Source organism: Nesoenas mayeri (genome assembly GCF_963082525.1).
Source record: "Nesoenas mayeri genome assembly, chromosome: 13".
NCBI lineage: Eukaryota > Metazoa > Chordata > Aves > Columbiformes > Columbidae > Nesoenas > Nesoenas mayeri.
Window position 1 is genome coordinate 1,641,092 of NC_137550.1, and position 19,482 is coordinate 1,660,573.

The 19,482-nt window shown below is 39.1% G+C and overlaps 1 protein-coding gene across 6 annotated transcripts in view; it reads left to right on the plus strand.

Annotated features, from left to right (window-relative positions):
* Positions 1–16,324, plus strand: part of KLHL13 (kelch like family member 13) — an 82,178-nt gene extending 65,854 nt beyond the window's left edge. For all 6 annotated transcript variants that reach the window (XM_080352367.1, XM_080352371.1, XM_080352366.1 and 3 more), the window contains 3 exons: positions 4,192–4,987; positions 12,665–12,778; positions 14,810–16,324. In XM_080352367.1, coding sequence (XP_080208493.1) covers positions 4,192–4,987; positions 12,665–12,778; positions 14,810–15,297 — 1,398 coding nt within the window. In that variant the 3' untranslated portion in view covers positions 15,298–16,324. The remainder of the gene's footprint in view (positions 1–4,191; positions 4,988–12,664; positions 12,779–14,809) is intronic.
* Positions 16,325–19,482: the final 3,158 nt, after the last annotated feature.

Consider the following 19,482-nt stretch of genomic DNA (forward strand, 5'->3'; position numbering starts at 1 on the left):
GAACACACTCCCAGAGAAGCACTGGAATGTTTCCGAAGATGTTTCCAGTCTTACTTCTAGTATTGCTTTTAAATATTTATAGCCATACGATAGACTTGAACTGCTCCCACATTCAGATCTAAATGAGCTATAATGTAATTAAAATTAATAAAAATTCCATGGCAATATTTTCAGGGTAGTGAGTGTTAGAAAATGCACAATAATGTTTTTGTAAAAGTAGCAGCAGTGTACAAAATGAAGGAATATGAGAAACCTATCCACGTAAATTACAGCACTCAGGGGAAAATCACAGAGTAATGGGGAAGGGAATGTTATACTGTAATTAAAGAAAACATTCCAAAACACTGAAAATTAATGTCATGGCTGTAGCTTTCATATAGCTGCATAAGTAAATTTTATTCTTTCTGTAGTTCTGTGCTTTGCATTTTTGTAACAAATTATCAAATATTGAGGTCTTAATATTTGGAAGTCCTGTCTTGTCACAATAACTTGGTTAACCGAGGATGGAGGGAAGTGGTCTCAGTTCTGTGGTTGTGTGGGATGGAATGCCGGGGCCAGCTCTACCAGGCACCAGAAATTCACCTTTTCTAGTGTGAGGGTGTGATTAAATCTGTTTTCTGAGCTGGTTAAACTTCTCTGCTGTTATTTCTGGACTTCTGTATATGGGACCCCACAGAAAAATTGAGGATTTCAGGACAATGTAAGCTCTTGTAAACTTAGAGCCTTTGAAACACCATGGTGGGTGCTTCAGCGTCTGACAGTCATTGAAACTGAAGAAAGATGCCTAATTATTTTGTGGTACTGGGCTTGGGGACATGATTTTCCGTGCATGTTATTTCTCCTGAGTTGTTCTCCAGGGTTTTCATGCTTGCAATCATTTTGTTCTGTGTCCAGCTTTGTAGTATTTCATAGTCAATTGTGTTTTCACCAGAGCTGGGAAGTGATTGCTTCAACATTTCAAAGAATTGTCAACTGCTTTCTCAAGAAAGTACTTGAGCTTTTGCATTTGGTTTTTCAGGCTGTAATAATAGTGTGCCGTGCTTTCCCTTTGTTTTTTTTGAAAAGCTCTTTAGTATTTTCTGGAACTTTTACTCAAGCTTTCTAATGAGCAATTACAATGGGAATGAGCAGCTATGTTCAATAGTCAAAGCCCAAGTGAAACAGTCCAAAATTCTTGACGATTTATGGCGGTTGCTGTTTGACCAGTTATGGCTTGTAGCTCTTTCTGTGTGTCTTTACTAGTTACTGGATTCACTGTACAGCCAGTCTTGTATTTTCATCTGATATTTCTATTCTTCCCATTCACTTCAGTGGGATTTCCAGAAGTAGCAGTTGCTGATGAGCTCCTGACTGACTGACTTCCATAGAGAACCGTTTCCACACCTCTCAAAAGTACCATACCATAAGTCAAACTTTTTCTGAAAATCTACATTTGAGTAACTCTCAAGTACTTAAGTGTTTAAACAACATTGTTGTTCTTCAATGCTGTCCAGTTTTGAATATTTAAGTAAAAATAACTGTGTATTGAAGGATTATTTTTTGGCTCAGGACTTAAGAGTCTTTAGAGTATTTTTACGACTGTGAAATCTTTGCAATATAACTTAGGCTGGTCTGTTGGTTGCTATCTTAGAGCACAGTCAAGTTGGTAATAGTACTTTTGCCAATGAAGGTTACTTTTAATAAAATATTTAATATGATACCCTGATGTGAGGTGAGAGATGGAATTTGTTAGTAAACCAAAGTACACAATTTCATAAGCATGATGGGGAGTGCTTGCAATGATAGTATGAAAAAAACAACCCCGAGTGCAATACAGTTCCAGTGGATTAATTAAGGCAGTGTAAGGCAAATTTTCAGAGAGTTAGGGGGTGACTGGAAACTGCTGATGTCATGTTCATCAGTCGTTAACAGTATATAATGTGACAATAAGTTCCTCAACTGTAAGCATTCCGGGAACACATTCAACTGCATAGATTTACGGTGCAACATAGTTATGATGATCCATCAACTGGATGCATGCTGGGCACTTGATAACTGGCATACATTCTGTGCTAGGTCTATAAATGCTTCATTGCAACCTGAGCACCATGTGCCAATGGGACATAATCTGGACCTTTTTTGCTTTGTTCTTTTGACTTCAGGCATGTCTTTTCTGTATGCCATAGTACCTTTCTGTCAGCTTACCTTGGTATGGAGGAAGTGCTGCATCTCTGTAGTTTGATACCGGGGAATATATTCCAATGTAGTTTTAAAATACAATTACTGTATAGCAAGAGTTAAGTTTTGTGGTATACGGTAAGCCAGCTGTTCATTAAGGGGTGATTTTTCTGTTGCTTTATTTTTATTATACAGCTTGAAAGAGATTTCAGAAGTAAGACTGTCCTGTTTCAGGTACTTAATTTAAGGTATGCCGTTACTGCAATTATGCGATTAATTTATGTAAATTAAAAATACTGAAAGGAAATGCACGGAAATTAGTTTGATACTGACTCTCAAAAACAGTAAAAAGAAGAAAAAAATGTTTCTAGAGCATCAGAGGATGTTTTATAGGTCATTGCTTGCTGAGGAGATTATATTTTGGTATAAGCAATGTGGTCTTTCTTCTAATACAAAAATAATTTCCATTCATGCAATACACAGGTATTCTATGATAGAACTCCTGACAGTCTGCCACACATTCATCTTCTAGATAGGACCTGATTTACAGGATTAGAGTTCCTGGAGATGAGGAATAAGATTTGGAATATTCGACTGTATGAAGATGTGTGAATGGAGACTTTGGGTGACTGCAGATCTTAACTCTAGGGCACCTTAGATCAGTTTCTAGTGAATTAAAAAACCCTCCTGTTCCCATACTCATTAGACTTTTCAATTTTCTAGCATTAAAGGACAATGATCAGATTGAGTTATACAGTATTAAAATCTTGTAATCTCTGTCATGACCAGAAGGTCATTTGAAGGTTTTTGGGTTCTTAGGCTGCAATCAGGTCATAGTCCTCAATCTTTATAATCTTTTTAAAAATAACCATGAGATTTGGAAGCTTAAATTCTTCTGGCATTACAAATATAATGAGAATCACAAAGTTGTGGGAATTGTCGACATTGAGTAGGACCGACATGCACAGGGACTAGAAGGGGTGTGTAAAAGAAGCTTGGGTTAGAATAAGGACTGAATGGAAACAAAGCTGCACTTCTCAGCAAGAATTATCTGAAAATTGACTTGCTTTGCATGTGTACCGTAGAGCTTGCCGAAATGAATTGGCTGGGTTCACTGGAGACGCGCTTAAATTGTGTCCCATCCCTCCTGTCTTTCTTCCTCCTTGAATCACAAGTGACCTCAGAAATTTAGGAGCCAAAGATGTAAGAAAGGCAGATACAGCAGCACTGTGAAAGGTGTGATGATCAAAATAGGGTTGCTCAGGTATTGGATGGAATTAGGGCATGGCCCCTACTGCTAAAGCATTCCATGTGCTGGGTATTTCCAGGGGAAATCCTCCAAGATTCATTCTTTTTTTAAAAAAAAAGTTAAATACGTGTTAAAAAATCGCTACCTTTGTCTTATTTTTGACAATGCCATGTATTTGATTTTGAACATATTCTGTAAGAGTACCACCTTGATTTATTAAAAATCCAATTTTGTTCGTTTCTAAGTAATGTATTCATGGGATTGAACACTGTTAATAAATAGTCTGAAAGATGTGGCTTTGGAGAGGTAGCTGTGCCATTCTCTTTGGCTGCACTATGACAATACAATTTTAATAATGTTAGAAAATGTCTGTTGGTGAGACCTACTTTTGTATTATTCTCTGTAACCTTGAGCTGATCACTTCTCCCTTAACTGCATTTTCCACAACATATTACTTACAAAGATGTTTGCAGAGCTTTTCAAAGATTAAGTGCTGCGTAATTGCTATATGTCATCATTGTGTAATGTATTTGACATCATTAATATATGCCATCTGCTTTTTACTTGTCTCATTTCTCTCCTCAAAATAAAGAATACATTGGATCTCCCCTTGCAGTCATGAATATATACATCACGTTGAATATTTATTTGCTCGTGTGTGAATCACCTTGAGCATTGTGACATGATATAATATTGCTGATTCTATAGGATTCATTAATTCTACATTAACATTTATATGCCAAATCAGGAAAGTGTTCTGATTCCTATTTCTGTTTACTTAATAGGTTTCGTTGGAAAACTGTGTTGAGGTTGGGCGAATTGCCAACACATACAATCTCACAGAAGTGGATAAATATGTTAATAATTTCATCCTGAAGAACTTTCCTGCATTATTAAGTACTGGTGAATTTGTGAAACTCCCCTTTGAGCGTCTTGCCTTTGTGCTTTCAAGTAATAGCCTTAAGCACTGCACTGAACTTGAACTCTTCAAGGCCGCGTGTCGCTGGCTACGGTATGAGGACCCTCGGATGGAGTATGCTGCAAAGCTAATGAAGAACATCAGGTTTCCACTCATGACGCCCCAGGATCTTATTAACTATGTTCAGACAGTGGACTTCATGAGAACTGACAATACCTGTGTCAACTTGCTTTTGGAAGCCAGCAATTACCAAATGATGCCATACATGCAACCGGTGATGCAGTCGGAGAGAACTGCCATTCGGTCGGACAGCACTCACTTGGTGACCTTGGGAGGCGTGCTGAGGCAGCAGCTGGTGGTCAGCAAGGAGTTACGGATGTATGACGAAAAGGCCCACGAATGGAAATCCTTGGCTCCCATGGATGCACCGAGGTACCAGCACGGCATCGCCGTGATTGGAAACTTCCTGTACGTGGTTGGGGGCCAGAGCAATTATGACACGAAAGGAAAGACGGCGGTTGACACGGTCTTTAGGTTTGATCCTCGCTACAACAAGTGGATGCAAGTCGCATCTTTAAATGAGAAGCGCACCTTCTTCCACCTAAGTGCCCTCAAAGGACATTTGTATGCAGTCGGTGGTCGAAATGCAGCGGGTGAGCTAGGTGAGTGCTTATTCTCAAGTGTGGCTGCTTGCCATGCTTTTTAGGCCTTCAAATCATAGTTTGGATTGGAAGGGTCCTTCAAAGCTCATCTAGTCCAACCGCCCTGTGATGAGCAGGGACATCTTCAGCCAGATACTGTGCTGCCCTAGGAATGGGCAGAGAGGAAACCAGTTGCAGTTTTTGGCATGCAGCTTCTTTCTGGAAATAGTACAAATGCATAGAGAAATTTGGGCACTATTAGCAGTTAATTTTAGAAGGGCTTCCACGAAAAAAACCCACCATGCACAACAAAACCAAACCATGTATCTTGTGTATTGATGCATAGTATCCAATGTCTTCACCTTTATCATCAAACATGAAGCATGTGTGTGTGTATATATCTATATAGATATATAGATATATATATGTAACTGTACACAAAACCCCAAATCATTACTTAAGTGAGAAAACGAGAAAACAAATCTGGTCTTTTCACTCTTAAGGGATACATGACTTCCTAACTGAAACTCACTGTTGAATTAAGGTTGTGTTTTAAAAGATGCAAAATTTCTGGAATAGTAATTATTTTTAAAGGTGGGCTAATGACTGAGTGATTTGTTTCACTCACAGGTCAGCGAAATTCACATCTCCTGACATTCTAGACTTTTTTATTACTAAAAATGTTATATTTTGCCTGTCATCTGTGCTCTTGTGACCACCCAGTGAACTTACTCATAGGAATGACCCTGTCCTGCTGTCTCCTTTTTTCCCCCGTTGCAAATGATGCTTCATTTTATTTGACCAAAAAAAGAAAAAAAAAATCAGCTTCTGGGAAATAAGATGGTCAGAAACAAAGAATAAATACATGGTAACTTTTAATTGTATAGAAGTCTGTAGGGGGTGGCCCAAATTAATGCACTGCATTTTCCAAAACTCTAGCGGTTAGCATTTGCTGTCAAGTGTGGGAGCATACAGTCAATTGGAAATTTGTCTGTGCTTCAAAATTTGAAGTGTAACAATGATTATGCTTGGAATTTTAGCATAATGTTATATCTAAACCAGATGTAACATTTAATTATTTTATTTGCTGCTTTCAGCCCAATACTCAAACATATCTTGCCAAGTCTTTGTGGCAGTATCTCTGAGATTTGCTTTTTAGAAATGCATTGATATCTTTAAGTGAGAAACATGTTTAATTGAAACAATACAAAACCTAATTTGTGCTGCAGCACCTGTGATATTCTTTTTATTAATGTATCTCAGTCATTCACATATACACTTTGTTTCATGATCATATTGCAGACTTTCTTAGGAAGCACAGAGTGCATTCCTTCCACTACTCAAAACCAAGCTGATTTTGCCAGAAGTTTAAAATCTGTTCTAATGTTTGATGAAATGAGACATTTAAACATGTCTCCTGTTTCCAAAAAGGCATTGGAAACTGTTTTGCAATAACTTGTTTTCCCTAAACAGCCATTTTCTGATGCAGATCCAGAGGTTTTCAGAGTTTTTCTTACATGTCACTTTATCTACATGGAAATACATTCTAAAAGCAAGCTTAATACCCTGTAAAAGACCAAATGTACAAATTAACGTGTATTGATCTTTATCCTGAATAGCAGAAAGGCTGACCTTCATTGAGCTATTTTCTAATCAAATAAATTAATAGCAGATAATTAGGTTGCTGTCCTTGTGTACTGCACCATCTTAAACAGAGTAAGGTTATAAGAATGGCAGTGAAAAAGTTACAAGTCTAACAAAATCAGTATGAAGTAATTCTGTCACTAAGGCAGTGCAGTCTGTGTGTACAGCAGGCTTTAGGCGCAGGGTTTTTCTTCAATTAGATCAAGCAGTGTCATTCTGCTGACCTCAACTCTTCTGCAGCTCTAATGAAAAGACAAAAATCTATCACCTGTCTAAAATTCTCCTGTAAAGATATCATTAAAATGCCGCAGCGATTGCCACGCAGACCCGAAAAATGTCGTTGGATCATTCTGTGGGAAGAGAATTGTATAAATGCTAAATATTGTAGCTGTCTGATGCTTTGATTTGGGGCTTCAGGTTCTTTTCTTGTTAATTGTGAGGCAAGTCACTTTTCATTTTCATGTTTCTTTCATAAACCCTGACAGCCGAAAGATGAAATCCAGCTTAAACTTCTCATTCTCTTCAGATGAGAAAAACTCTGGAGCATTTCATAGGAGAGAAGGTCAAATGTATGTTGGACAGGTATTAAAGATTTTGCCCTTGGGTTCAAACTAATTTCAGTCTATTGTTGGAGAGGAAAAATTCCCAAAACCTGAATTCAGCTTTCCAGAAGATCAGCTCTTATGGAAAACGGCTGAAAGATTAAAATAACTAAAATGGATTTCTTTATTATTTTTCCTCCTGACGCATTGACTGGAATAAAAATGACACTTTTTTGAGTCTCTCTGTCAGGCCATCCCAAAACAGCTTCCAAATGTTTAACCTTCTGTGAACTTTGTAAATACCACTTTCTACCTTAGTAGTATGTGCTTTGGCAGTAATAAGGAGCTACTATTTTGTCAGTGCCACTGAGAAAAGTTTGGTTCATTGCTAAGGACAGGTGAATTTGAATGTATGTGGTACATGCATTGGGATATGGTAAACAGATCTCTGAAACGTATTGAATTATGAAATTGTAGTTCAGATTTTTTCAACCCTGTGACAATTTAGGGCCATGCAGAAGCATGCACCACTCCTAGGAGGATTGTATGTAATTCTGGTTGGTTCTTTTTACGTGTCAAAGCAGGCACCTGCCAAAGATATTCCCAGAAGGCAGGGAGAGCAGCACCCTGGCACGAGGAGGAGAGCACCTGCAGAAGGCAGGAGTGCAGAAGGCAAGATGGCTTGGAAAAGGAGACAAGGGGAAAACCAGATGTGGTTCAGAGATGCTCATGAAGCAGAGCTCATTGGCAGTTTCCAGCTGCTCTGGATACTGTTTTCTCGGACAAGTAAATTTTTTTAGCTTTTTTGAAAGAGTTCATTTGTGGTGCTTGATGATGGTGGCAGAAGTTGTGCCTTTAGGCATGATAAGTTAGACACTCTCCAGATACTTCAGGCTCTGCTTTTGATGGGCTTGAGTGGAGTTTGAGATGTTTATATATGGGCTTTATCTAAACACTTCAGAGCATGCTGGGTTGTGACTAAACCACAGATTCGTTGATACCTTCATCATCATGCTGCAAGAGAAGACTTCTAGACCAGGGCAGAACACTTTGGTGTTCTTCTGACCCACTGCCCAGCAAGTGGGAAGGCATTTATTTTCCAAGTGCCTGCTATGATGCTTAACCCTCAATTCAAACAACTCATTGTTTATGTAAAACCTCTCTTATGATTCTATATAACATACGTATTTTAAATGTTTTTGGTTAAGAAGAACAATATGCATCTTTACTCAGTTGGGCTGTTGGTTGTCTGTGTATTACTGTGAATGTCAAACCGAAGTGTGAACTGGGAATCTCTTGCACAGGAGCTTATTTTGAAGTGCTAGGGACAAAATTACTCAGGGTTCTGTATAATTTAACCAAGTCAGCTTTGAGTTCTACAGAAGCAAGCTGTATTACAGAAATGATATAACAAGATGGAGATCCTGGGTTTTAGGATGTCACCCACAATTGCTAAGTGCTGCTGTAAGAAACCTCAAGACACATTAGAAGGTACTGACAGAGAAGTGGTAAATGTCTGTATAGTCCTCAAACAGCATCACAGATGGCACTGTGAAATGAGTGCAGACTGAACGTCCCTTGGGACTGCCGAAGCTTTGTGTCTTTTTGAGATTGCTTAATTCTATTAAAATGAGGCCTGTCTTCCCTGGATTATGGTAATGAACAGATTAGAAGTTCCACTGTTAAACATAAATAAAGCCTGATTTGAATCATTCATGCTGTTGGGAGAATGAATCAACCAGTCTCATGCTATATAGAATATATACTTGGGTTCAGTGAAGTAGCAGTTCTTTTGAGTGTCTCATGAATGATACTTTGTCTGGAGATGATGTAGAGAAAACATCCTGATGCCTCTGAAATTAACAGGCACCTTTACTAGCTGAATTTTTGTGGGTTTTTTTTCCTTTTCCATGCAGAGGGAGAAGTGGAATGAGCTTGCAAGGGAGCAGGGAAACAACTGTGCAAAACAACTGAACAGAACAGTAAGGCTTTTTTTCAGCTGGAAAATAATCAGCTTTGTTTTAAAGCACTGTAGATTTGAGATATGAGTTGGAATGATTAGTCTGAAATGCTGTCAAACTGTACTGTATTTCTGCTGGTGATGTTTAAAGAATTTTGAAGCCACATCAGACAGTGAAGGATCTTGGACTCAGCAGCATCCTTTCTTAGATAACTAATGTCTTCACAATGAGGTGATAGAGATGTAGTAATGTGTACCAATCTCTGGATATTTTATCTTCTCTTGCTGAAGTGCCCGTTTGGCTGTGCTTCCTCTCTCAGATGCATAGGGCAGAGTGAGATGAACAGTTGTCCGGTGTTGAATGTCACGTTAGTCTGGCTGCTGCTGGGTTTGGGGTTGCTTTCCATGGACTCTGCTCCTCCTGTCCTTGTGGTCTATCAGAAATTTAAGGTCCTCACCTCAGCGCAGAATGGGAAGCACTTTTGTTTTTGGGAAAGCAAGTAGAATGATGATTTTGGTGCAGCATAGCAGCAAGCAGCGGGTCAGAGGGTCTGCTGTCAGGGTAGAACTGGGACAGCTATAATTACTTGCACATCAAATCTGTTTTTCTCCACTCTTGAAATTTCTGTGCTGCTTTGTTTTCGTCTGATTGCTAAGTGGAGCGGAGTAGAAAGGAGCTTTCCGTTTTTAGAGAAGTATATTGGAAAGGATGAATACATTTATACAGGAGAGAGCATGGGTTTATTTGGGGACTGGGCAAATACTGCATGTGGTGTGAACATGGCAGTATGCAGAAATACAGCTCACAGACTTAATTTTAGGTGTCAATTGTGGAATCAGTTCTTTGTGCCTATGCCTTTATTTGAGCAAAAGGCTGTCTTCAGCATTCAACGGCTTTATGGCTGCATAAGTCCTTGGTGGATATACATAATCTGCAGGATATCAAATGGGATAAACACAAAAATTTTTAAGAGGAGATTTTTAGGTTCATTAAAAAGAAAGTAAAAATGAAGCCTGACTTCAAAACATTTCATTGTAGAAGAATGCTTGGGTGCCTTTTCCTGCATTTCCTAATGCAGATTTCTACCTGTACATGTGTGTGATGTGAAAGGCAGCTCGAGGCTCATGTCAGATGGCTGAGGTAGGAAATGTGGGAACAAGAGGATGGGATTATAGAAAAAGTGTTTAGTGAAGGACGGATCTCTTAGAGTAAAATTGGGAACTTGCTCATGTCGGGCAGGTTTTTAGGTCACAAAATCGGCATGTCAAGGTAGTGTATGGATACACTTGGCTTCAGTTACTTTGCATAATTTTTGGAATCTTTTGTCCATCTTACAAAGCCCTGGAGATCGCTGGCATAACTTGGGGTCCATGTGGAAGGCACTCTTACAAAACAAGAAGCATTTCTACTTTTAAACAGTTTCAAGTAAATGAAATTAATCATTTCATACCTGCAAGTCAATGTACATAATTTGCTTTGAAAGAAACAGTAATTTGGTTTGTTTTCCCTTGTAAAATGAATAGCGTTCTGGACCAGCACTTTTAATATTTCTTAAATTTTAATTTTAGCTCCTGGGTGGGGAAAAGCTGAAGAAAATCCAGTATGCTGTAACAATTTAGCAACTAGTATGTGCAATATAGATTTAAAAAATTTCTAACGTTAGATGATGCTCAACTAGTTGTGAAACGGTATTGCTGACACTGGAACTGGAAGCTTTTATTTTGAGTGTGTCTACTTGAGATACTAATTGTGTGGAATTAAAAATATGATCCTGTTTTGCAACACTAAGGACGTTGTGTGTTTCGTAGCAGCTAAAAGAAAATTCAGGAAGTCACTGTAATGTGTTCTTTGCTACATTTTTCCATGACTAGGGATTTTTTGGTTGGTAGGCTGGGACCGTAGCTATACCTTACTCTTCCAAAATCCTCCAAAGGAGGATGATGATGGGTTTTGTTTGTGGGTGGTGGTGTTCTTGTTGTTTGTTTCTTGTTGTGTTTTTGTGTTGTTTTTTTTGTTTGTTTGTTAGGACAGATTTGGAGTTGGGATGAGCTACCTTATAGTCACTGTATGAGTGTCACTGATTGATATTCTTCACTGGCCTGCCCAGTATTGCTAATTCTGCAGGCTTATGCTAACACCAGCTAGTTTTTGCCTTTAAAATGACAAGCTTCTCAGCTTCTGAATATCTTTTTGTCTCTTTTTGGTTGATGTGTAATCCTGGCATGTAAGTCGTGATCACTGGTTCCATAGAACTGGCTCGGATTTTACTACCCTTGATTGAATAAAAAGCTTTTTCTAGAGCAAGTAAAATGCCACTGTCAAAGACAGATTCAATTTTGTACACATAGTTTATAAACATCTTTCTTCAGAGATTAAGCTTTGTATAAAAAGCATTAGAATCTGATTCTTAATTTTCTTTATTTAAAATGAGATTTAGTTTAAGATAACACAATTATTGATAATTGCTTTGTGTATCATAAGGTCACTGTATTACAGCGTTTTTCAGGATCACTTGCCCTTCTGGTCATATTGTACTATTCAAGCTGTCAATCTCTACAGCTTGCTCAGATCCATTATTAAATCTGTGTCTTATTTCTGTTCTCTGTGCTTATTGCATTGTCCTTTTCCTGCAACCCCACATTTCTTCCATCCCGCTTCAAAGAGGGGATCCCTTCTCAGAACTGCTTTCTGCAAGGACACCTGGGCTCTGCCTTTCTTTTTAACTTAGAACTGATTTCTGATTTGGTGGATCCTCTGATAATTTTAACATTCCAGTTCACAAAGAAAACTGCACAAACAGGGCTGGGTATTGACACAGACACTGCTTCTTTCCATTTGAGAGTCAATGATGTTTCATCTTATGTTTTTTTTAAAGCTTGGCTTTTGTAAACTGTTTGAATTAGTGACTTGCATATGCTGCACTATATGTTGCTGTGCAAGTACTTAGTAACACATTGCAAGACAATAGAAAATCAGTTGACAGTTGCTGCCCTCTTTTGAGGGCACAGGACCATTTCAATTTGAAATACCAAGAAGAAAATCTATCCTGATCTTTCTGTATAGGTGGGACGTTGCTGAAGACTTGAGCCCGTTCTGGTTGCCAAATGTATTGATACTCTTAGAGACAGGTTTTAAGTTTATTCCCCATCTCTCTACAGCAGGCACTGAAAGGGAGTTGGACAAGAGGAAAAGGGTGGAAAAGCTGAATTCACCCAGTTCTGTTGCCATTTTCTCCGGTGTCCCACAACTGTACACCCAACCGGGTTCAGGAGCCAGGGCAGGTTTTGGTGTCAAGCAGGAATGGGAATGATACAAGTAGAAGGCAAGAATGCAAGAGGGTGTTTAATTCCTTTTTGTTCCTCTGGGATGAGGCTTGAGATTTTTTTTGCATTGTCTCTCGACATAATGCTCAATAATTCCCTTGCTGCTTTCTCAGCTGAACAATGTTTCTCATTGATGCTTCCTCTGCTTATGAATATATTACTGCCACTGCGACTGTACTCAAACCCAAACTGCTTCAACGTTTTTATATTCTCATTTGTTTTAAACAGCCACTGTGGAATGTTACAATCCCAGGATGAATGAATGGAGCTACGTTGCAAAAATGAATGAACCCCACTATGGTCATGCTGGAACAGTCTATGGGGGATTAATGTATATTTCAGGTAAATAATTCTTGTGATCGTATCATCTCTATGAAACAATTACTTATGTAACTTTTCCTGTTTCAGTGGGAGACAATAAGGATTGTCTCTGGTTGCAGTAGGTTTGCTATGGTGTAAGCAGTGATGCAATTTCCTAAGAAGCCAGTCAAACAACATATATACTGCAGAGCCTGAGGAAACTATTTTAGGTAATATTATGCATTTACATAATAAATGACAGCTCTGAATTCCAAAGCAGTTATTCACTTCAGCCACCAGAATATGTTTTTCTATGGCAACACCACATATATACTTTTATATAGCAATAACCATTAAATATGCCCTTTTTGATACACTTTGAAAAAGCACTGGAAATTTTAATACTTTGAGGAAGAACATCTGCCTTCATTGAGCTAATGGAAAGGGATAAGTTGTCATGTTAATCACAGTGTATGAATGGTGTCTGTACTTTCACTGGCCTTTCAACTGTGATGTGCTCCGTCCTATATGTCACTATTTGATTCCATTTTTTTCCAAACAGGGGGCAATAGGTTTTCTGAAAATCTGGTCTCTGCTCAATTTTTAAAGGAGATTCAGCCTGTCAGTGATCTCTGCAGAGATCACAGCCCTGTGTATGTTCTCCTACTGTGGTTTTAAGGGATGTCCTCTAAGAACTAAGCTGAAATTCAGGGTGAGAGGTGGGGCAAGGTTGCTTGGCTGTAAAGAACTGGTGGGGAGACGCACTGGAACAGTTTGGTCCTTGGGGCATTATGAATTAGGGGGCCTTGTATCAGTAGGCTAGGAGGAGGGATTTGTTTTCAAATCTACAATAAAGTACACCTGCTTATTTTTCTATGAGCAAGTCCATTAAGCCAGCTTCTAATCATTGTGCTGCTATTTGTATTTTGTTGCCCCTTTTGCTTGTTTTAACTGCAGGTGGCACATGTATATGCTCCCTGCTGGTTTTTTTTTCATGTAGATGTTGTGTATTTCCCACAGAATTTTCTTTTCCTCCTGTGTTCTCAGATATCCCAAGTCTAGACACTTTTGGGTTTGAAAATGTGAAGGTTGGCTCCTTTGTCATTAAAGCCTCTTCTCTCTGACAGGCTCCCAAGTGCTGCCTCTACTTTTGCTGTCATTAAGTGTCAGGGCCAGACAGTCCTCTTATTTATTCCATATTTAATTCTTATTGTCCAGCTGAAGAATTAAGTAATTTCTTGCATCACTCCTGCAGACACCATGCTATCTCTGTCAGCTAATAATCCAAGCGTGGTGATAACTCAGTGTTGAATAGTTAGCCCAGCAGGAGGCTGTTCAGTAGTAGTGTGTTCTCTGCATATTTTTTAGCACCTCAAATACAGTTGCATTATGGTCTTAAACCATAACTAATGAGCGTACAGTGTCTGAAATTGGTGTGACTGCTTTCTGACCTGCCAAGTGACCTTACAGAAAGGTGGGACGTTTCATCCACTGATGGGAAATTGTCCTGTGATTTCCCCTGAAGCCTCTCCAACTGCTTTTGCAGGGAACCGTGGAGAAGCTAAATATAGAAAGAACCGTAGGCATCCGTTAACAGAAGAATATTTGAAATCTGTTTCCTCCCTCTCTTCAGTTCAAGTTGATGAAAAATGTTTTCTGAAGAAAATTCTGCTATGTGATAGCAAAACACAATAGCGTAGTATCAAAATTTGAAAGGGAAATGAATTCCTAGTTTCTTGATGGTGGGAAAGAAAACTAGCAAACCGAACAAATGTAAGCAAAGAAATAAATTTGCCAAAACGAAGCATAGGTGACAATTTTTTGTTATTTTAATCTGCCAGTATCATCTTAAGTAATGAGGTACTGTATGAGACGTGGCTTCTTTCCATATTCAGGTTTAAAGGACCAAGGTATATTAAAAATGTCATTTGAAACGGAGCACATATGTGATAGTAATCTAAGGTAATGTGATAATGATTTAGGGAAGGCTGAATTGGTTCACAAAAATTTGTTTTTGCTATTTATTGCTTATTAAGGGTGAGCAGTGCTCTAACATGTGTTTTATTTCTCTAGGAGGAATTACCCATGATACTTTCCAAAAGGAACTTATGTGTTTTGACCCTGACACAGACAAATGGACTCAGAAAGCTCCGATGACAACAGTCAGAGGTCTACATTGCATGTGTACTGTAGGGGACAAGCTATATGTTATTGGTGGAAATCACTTTAGAGGAACGAGTGATTATGATGATGTCCTAAGCTGTGAATATTACTCACCAACTCTAGACCAGTGGACTCCAATTGCTGCCATGTTACGTGGGCAAAGTGATGTTGGGGTTGCTGTCTTTGAAAATAAAATCTATGTTGTTGGAGGATATTCTTGGAATAATCGGTGTATGGTGGAAATAGTTCAGAAATATGATCCAGAAAAAGATGAGTGGCATAAAGTATTTGACCTTCCAGAATCGCTTGGTGGCATTCGAGCCTGCACTCTTACTGTTTTCCCACCGGAGGACAATACAGGGTCACCGTCGAGAGAATCTCCTCTTTCAGCACCTTAGGAACATCCCTTGACTTATGATGTTGTAGTAACACCTTTGCACTGCATCATGGAGTCTGTTAATTTTTCTTCAGTAGTTTCTGTTAGGCTTAGCCTACAGCATTTCGTACAATTACTGGAAAAAAAAAAGACTTTGACATTATTTGTGCTGTTTGTTTGGCCTAGAATGTTTGTCAAGTGGTTAACAAAAAATGATGTACTTACCCGAGCCAAATGTTTAACAAATGAGAAAATACTGTCTATAAAATGTATGAACTAGGTACGTTATTAATGTTGTGTATTGGGTGTGAGGTACCTTATAGCTTACATTTGGAAGCCCAATGAGTCAAATTGGAAGGCTTTGTATTGACCATATTCTTTCACTAAATTTCATAGTTGAAATACTTTTTCCTTTCGTTTTTGACTGCCAATTACGAGGGGGGGTAGGCCGCACCAATGTGAACTATGACAGAAGGTTGCCAAGGGGCCTGAGCTACCTCCCTCTTTTCACAGAGTATTTTTGACATATCAGTTTACCCACCTGCCTCTGTGGGTGCATTCAGAGCATTTGAAGTTTCTTAGACAGAGGGGGGAAATAAAGTAATTTTAAAATATTAGCACTATCCAGGAAGCGGACCTTGTAGAGGCTGGGAGTTTTTTATAACGTATACCAAGTGTTTTATCCTGAGTCGGTTGAATGATACTTCAAACAAAAGATTTGAACTGTTTGGGTTTTTTAATTTGGGTTTTTTTCAGGAATTGGCTTCCACTCACATGGGAGCACACACTATTAACAAACGGGAATTCAGCGCAGTTGTACATTCTGTTGTATGCCTGTGCTGAATGTGGGTAGATAAGGGCTAGAAACATTAACTTAAGCCACTGAATTTGACCAAATCGTTCCATCAGCTCAAATTTAATCTACCTTTTCTCCTTTGCTGTTGAGATAACTTGCATAATGTGTCCTCTGTATAGTCTCAGTTAATAAGGTTATTTAGCACAAAGTGCAGCTTCGGCGAGAGAGCTGCTTTTGCTCAGTGAACTTGGACTACCACGTTTTACCTTCTTTTGTTCAATAAAACTTTTAACTGCAGTTATTCAGCCTAAGCTACCTCATTAATGTATTTGCTTTTCTTCCTCTGCCTCGCTGTCTCCAGGATACGCATTACGTATATCTGTGTGGGTTGATTAGTTTGCCAGGAAACCGATGCTGAAGTGATCACGAATGGGTATTTTTGACCTACTTTTGAGGAACTATTTTGGCCTAATGTTTTCATTGTATTGTTAAGGACGGACAAAAGAACAAACGGTCTTAATTTTATTTTCATTGGAGAACTACTGCTGATGTTTGCAGCCGTGCGAAGTTACAGAAGTCCTTATCTGCTCCAAAATACAGCGCAGTGCTGACAAATGGCAGCTCTGAGAGCTTGTAGGGGGCAAATACCATTGTGCTTGTTCTCAGCTTCCTGTCGTATGTTACGAGTGGTTTTGCTAATGAACACAGGGGACCGTCATCTAGGCAAAAGGGTTTAAACCAGTTAGCTTATTTGATTGTGCTGCATATTACCAATAACCATGTAAAGCTTAATAGACTTTTGCTGGGAGGATGCTATTTGTATATTGTCCCTGCTTGATGCATCAAGCAGCAGTATTACTATGGTGTCGAATTTGGAAGTACTGATATTTATTCTTTATGCAGTTTACTAGTAATAATCACTACCAAAATATATATGTAAACTTTAGGTTTTATAATTGTTTTGGTTAAAATTAAAAGCAATTATTCTTCTTTAAAAAAATAATAAACTTGTGCGTAGCTGCGCAAGGTTGTTACAGGTTTTAGTTGTGGTACCAGAGGAAAGTAGCCAGGCAAGATGAATTGACTCATCACCTTAAAAATCCTCTTCTAATGAGGTGCAAAGCACCGGATAGGAAAATGTTGCTGTGTCGTTTAAGTGTCACATGCTACTAATTCTTATTTTTTCCAGCTCAGAGACCAGATTTTCGAATCTGCTTGAGTTTAAATCCTCTGGTTTGAACATGCTGACATGAAGTCAGGTTCATCGGGGGCTCAACTTCAATGCCTCTGTGCAGACACACATAGCACGGGTATGAATGGGAGGAGCTGGAGCTGTGCAGACACCTCTGGGGCTGTGATCTTATGGGCACCACAGATGTGGTGGGATGGCTCCTATGACAGGAGTGTTGGAATAGTGGATTAAATATAGTGCTTCAATCAAATTAATCTTCGAGGTTTTTTCTTATATCTCCCTCTGGATTAAAATGTTCATAATTACATTGGTTAACATCTACTCACCGGGATTGAAAAGCAAACATCAAAGATTTGCCAAATACCTGCAGACTGTTTTCTTCTGTAATGCAGTGTAAAATGACTTGAGGCTCATTAGATCTTTAACCATAGCATAACAAGCCCTTTGCATCACTGACTCCACAGCTGTATGTATACATATAGATAGAGCAGATACTCAATCTCCACTTTCAGTAAGGCTGCTTTTGTGAAGAGTAAGCCTGTCGTAGTATCTAGACCCAGCAGTGTACATACGATAAGCAGCCGCCTCTTTTTTTCATAAATCTGGAATGCTTTCATTTTTGCAGTTACAGTAGCTAAATTAGAAAAGCATCTGGATAAAAAGCAATTAGCAGATATTTGTCCTGCATGTGAATAAGACTGCATTAGCGCGCTAGCAGGGAGAGCTGCTGGAGCTGTCTGCCCTCTCCTGATGATCACAGACACACGCTGCAATCTCAGAATTCCTGTGGACTTTGCTATCTTTGGTGCCCCATTAGCAACACCAAAAGTGCTCACTTCCAGATACAACTCATCAAAAGGCCCAGCTGTGATATCCCTATGAAGAAACAGGGCACACAGAATGACCTGAGACAGCTTGGATGTTTCCCTTGTGCGTATTTTGAAATAGGACAAGAGCAATGGGGAAGAAAACCTGGAAAAACCCAGATTATTTGACATTTCTTTGACCTGTTCACACTGAAGAGCTGATCATCTGCAGGTGTCCAGTTTTCTGTGGTTCCCCTTCCCTTAGCAAGTGTTATAAAGTCTAAGAGTCTGGCCCAGGGCAAGCAATTCATGGCATTCCTGGGGCATTTGCAGTCCTGGCATTCTTGGGACAATGGACTTGTCACGATGGGTTGAGCTGGAGCAGCACAAGGCAGCTGACGGCCTGACCTGCGGCTCCGGAGTTCCCTTGTGCTGAAGAATCACTGTGGGTTTTAACCTATTCCCAGGACAAAAAATGAGTTGTTTTTCATACCATTGCTATTCTTAAATTGCTCATTCTGTTTCTTTGGGGGAGAATCTTAAGGGAGAAGTATTTTAGTAACAGCTCAAATCAATAGTAGGATTCTTTAGCAGAATAATGGAAATCTTAGATTAGGGTAGGGCAGTTTGCATACAGACAAATTCTTCCCAAAGGTTTACAGTCTTAATCTGATGTTCTGGTTGGACATCAAAAATGACTTGGTGCCACAGCAATAAGTGCAGTACAAATGTCTGGAGAAGTTTATAGCCAAAGATTTTGGGATTATCTGATCTTTTCTTCCCAAAGTTCACTCTGCCTGCTAGAATTGTTGTTAATTCTTAATTTAAACTCCAGCTGGTAATTACTTTGTCTTTGCATTGGTGTCTGGCTCTGCTGGTTGCTAGTTTGTCACTCTTCCTTTTTGTAGCCGGCATCTTTGTTGCTTCCCTCTGCTCCTGATCAGAATCGATCAAGCTGAAGCTTTTGTAGTGGTGTGGTCCTCATGTCAGGGGAGAAAATATCCCACTGCTGGTATGTAACATACTTTTGATAAACGTAATCATAATTCAGCTTGTGCATACTTGGAAATATATAAGCAGTTTTAACCTAGTAAAAGGTATGTGTGTGGTGAAGGAGTAATGCCCGCCCCAGCTCCTCCTGGCTTGCACCTTATGTGGTGGTTTAGGTTGAGCATAGTGACAGGTTACCCGGAGATCTGGAGGAGGAGTCAAGCTCTCCTATGTTGCACTTTGTGCTTTCCATGCCCTGTGAAAGTGTTCTTTACTTGCACAGCATATGTAGCTTATCAGGTATCTTTTTTCTTTTGTATTTTAGTTTAAATGTGAATGAAAATTCTTTGTGTACAGATGTGTTCAGGAAAAAAAAAAAGTCTTAAAATGCAGAGTTATGTAAGCTTCACTTCATGATACAGG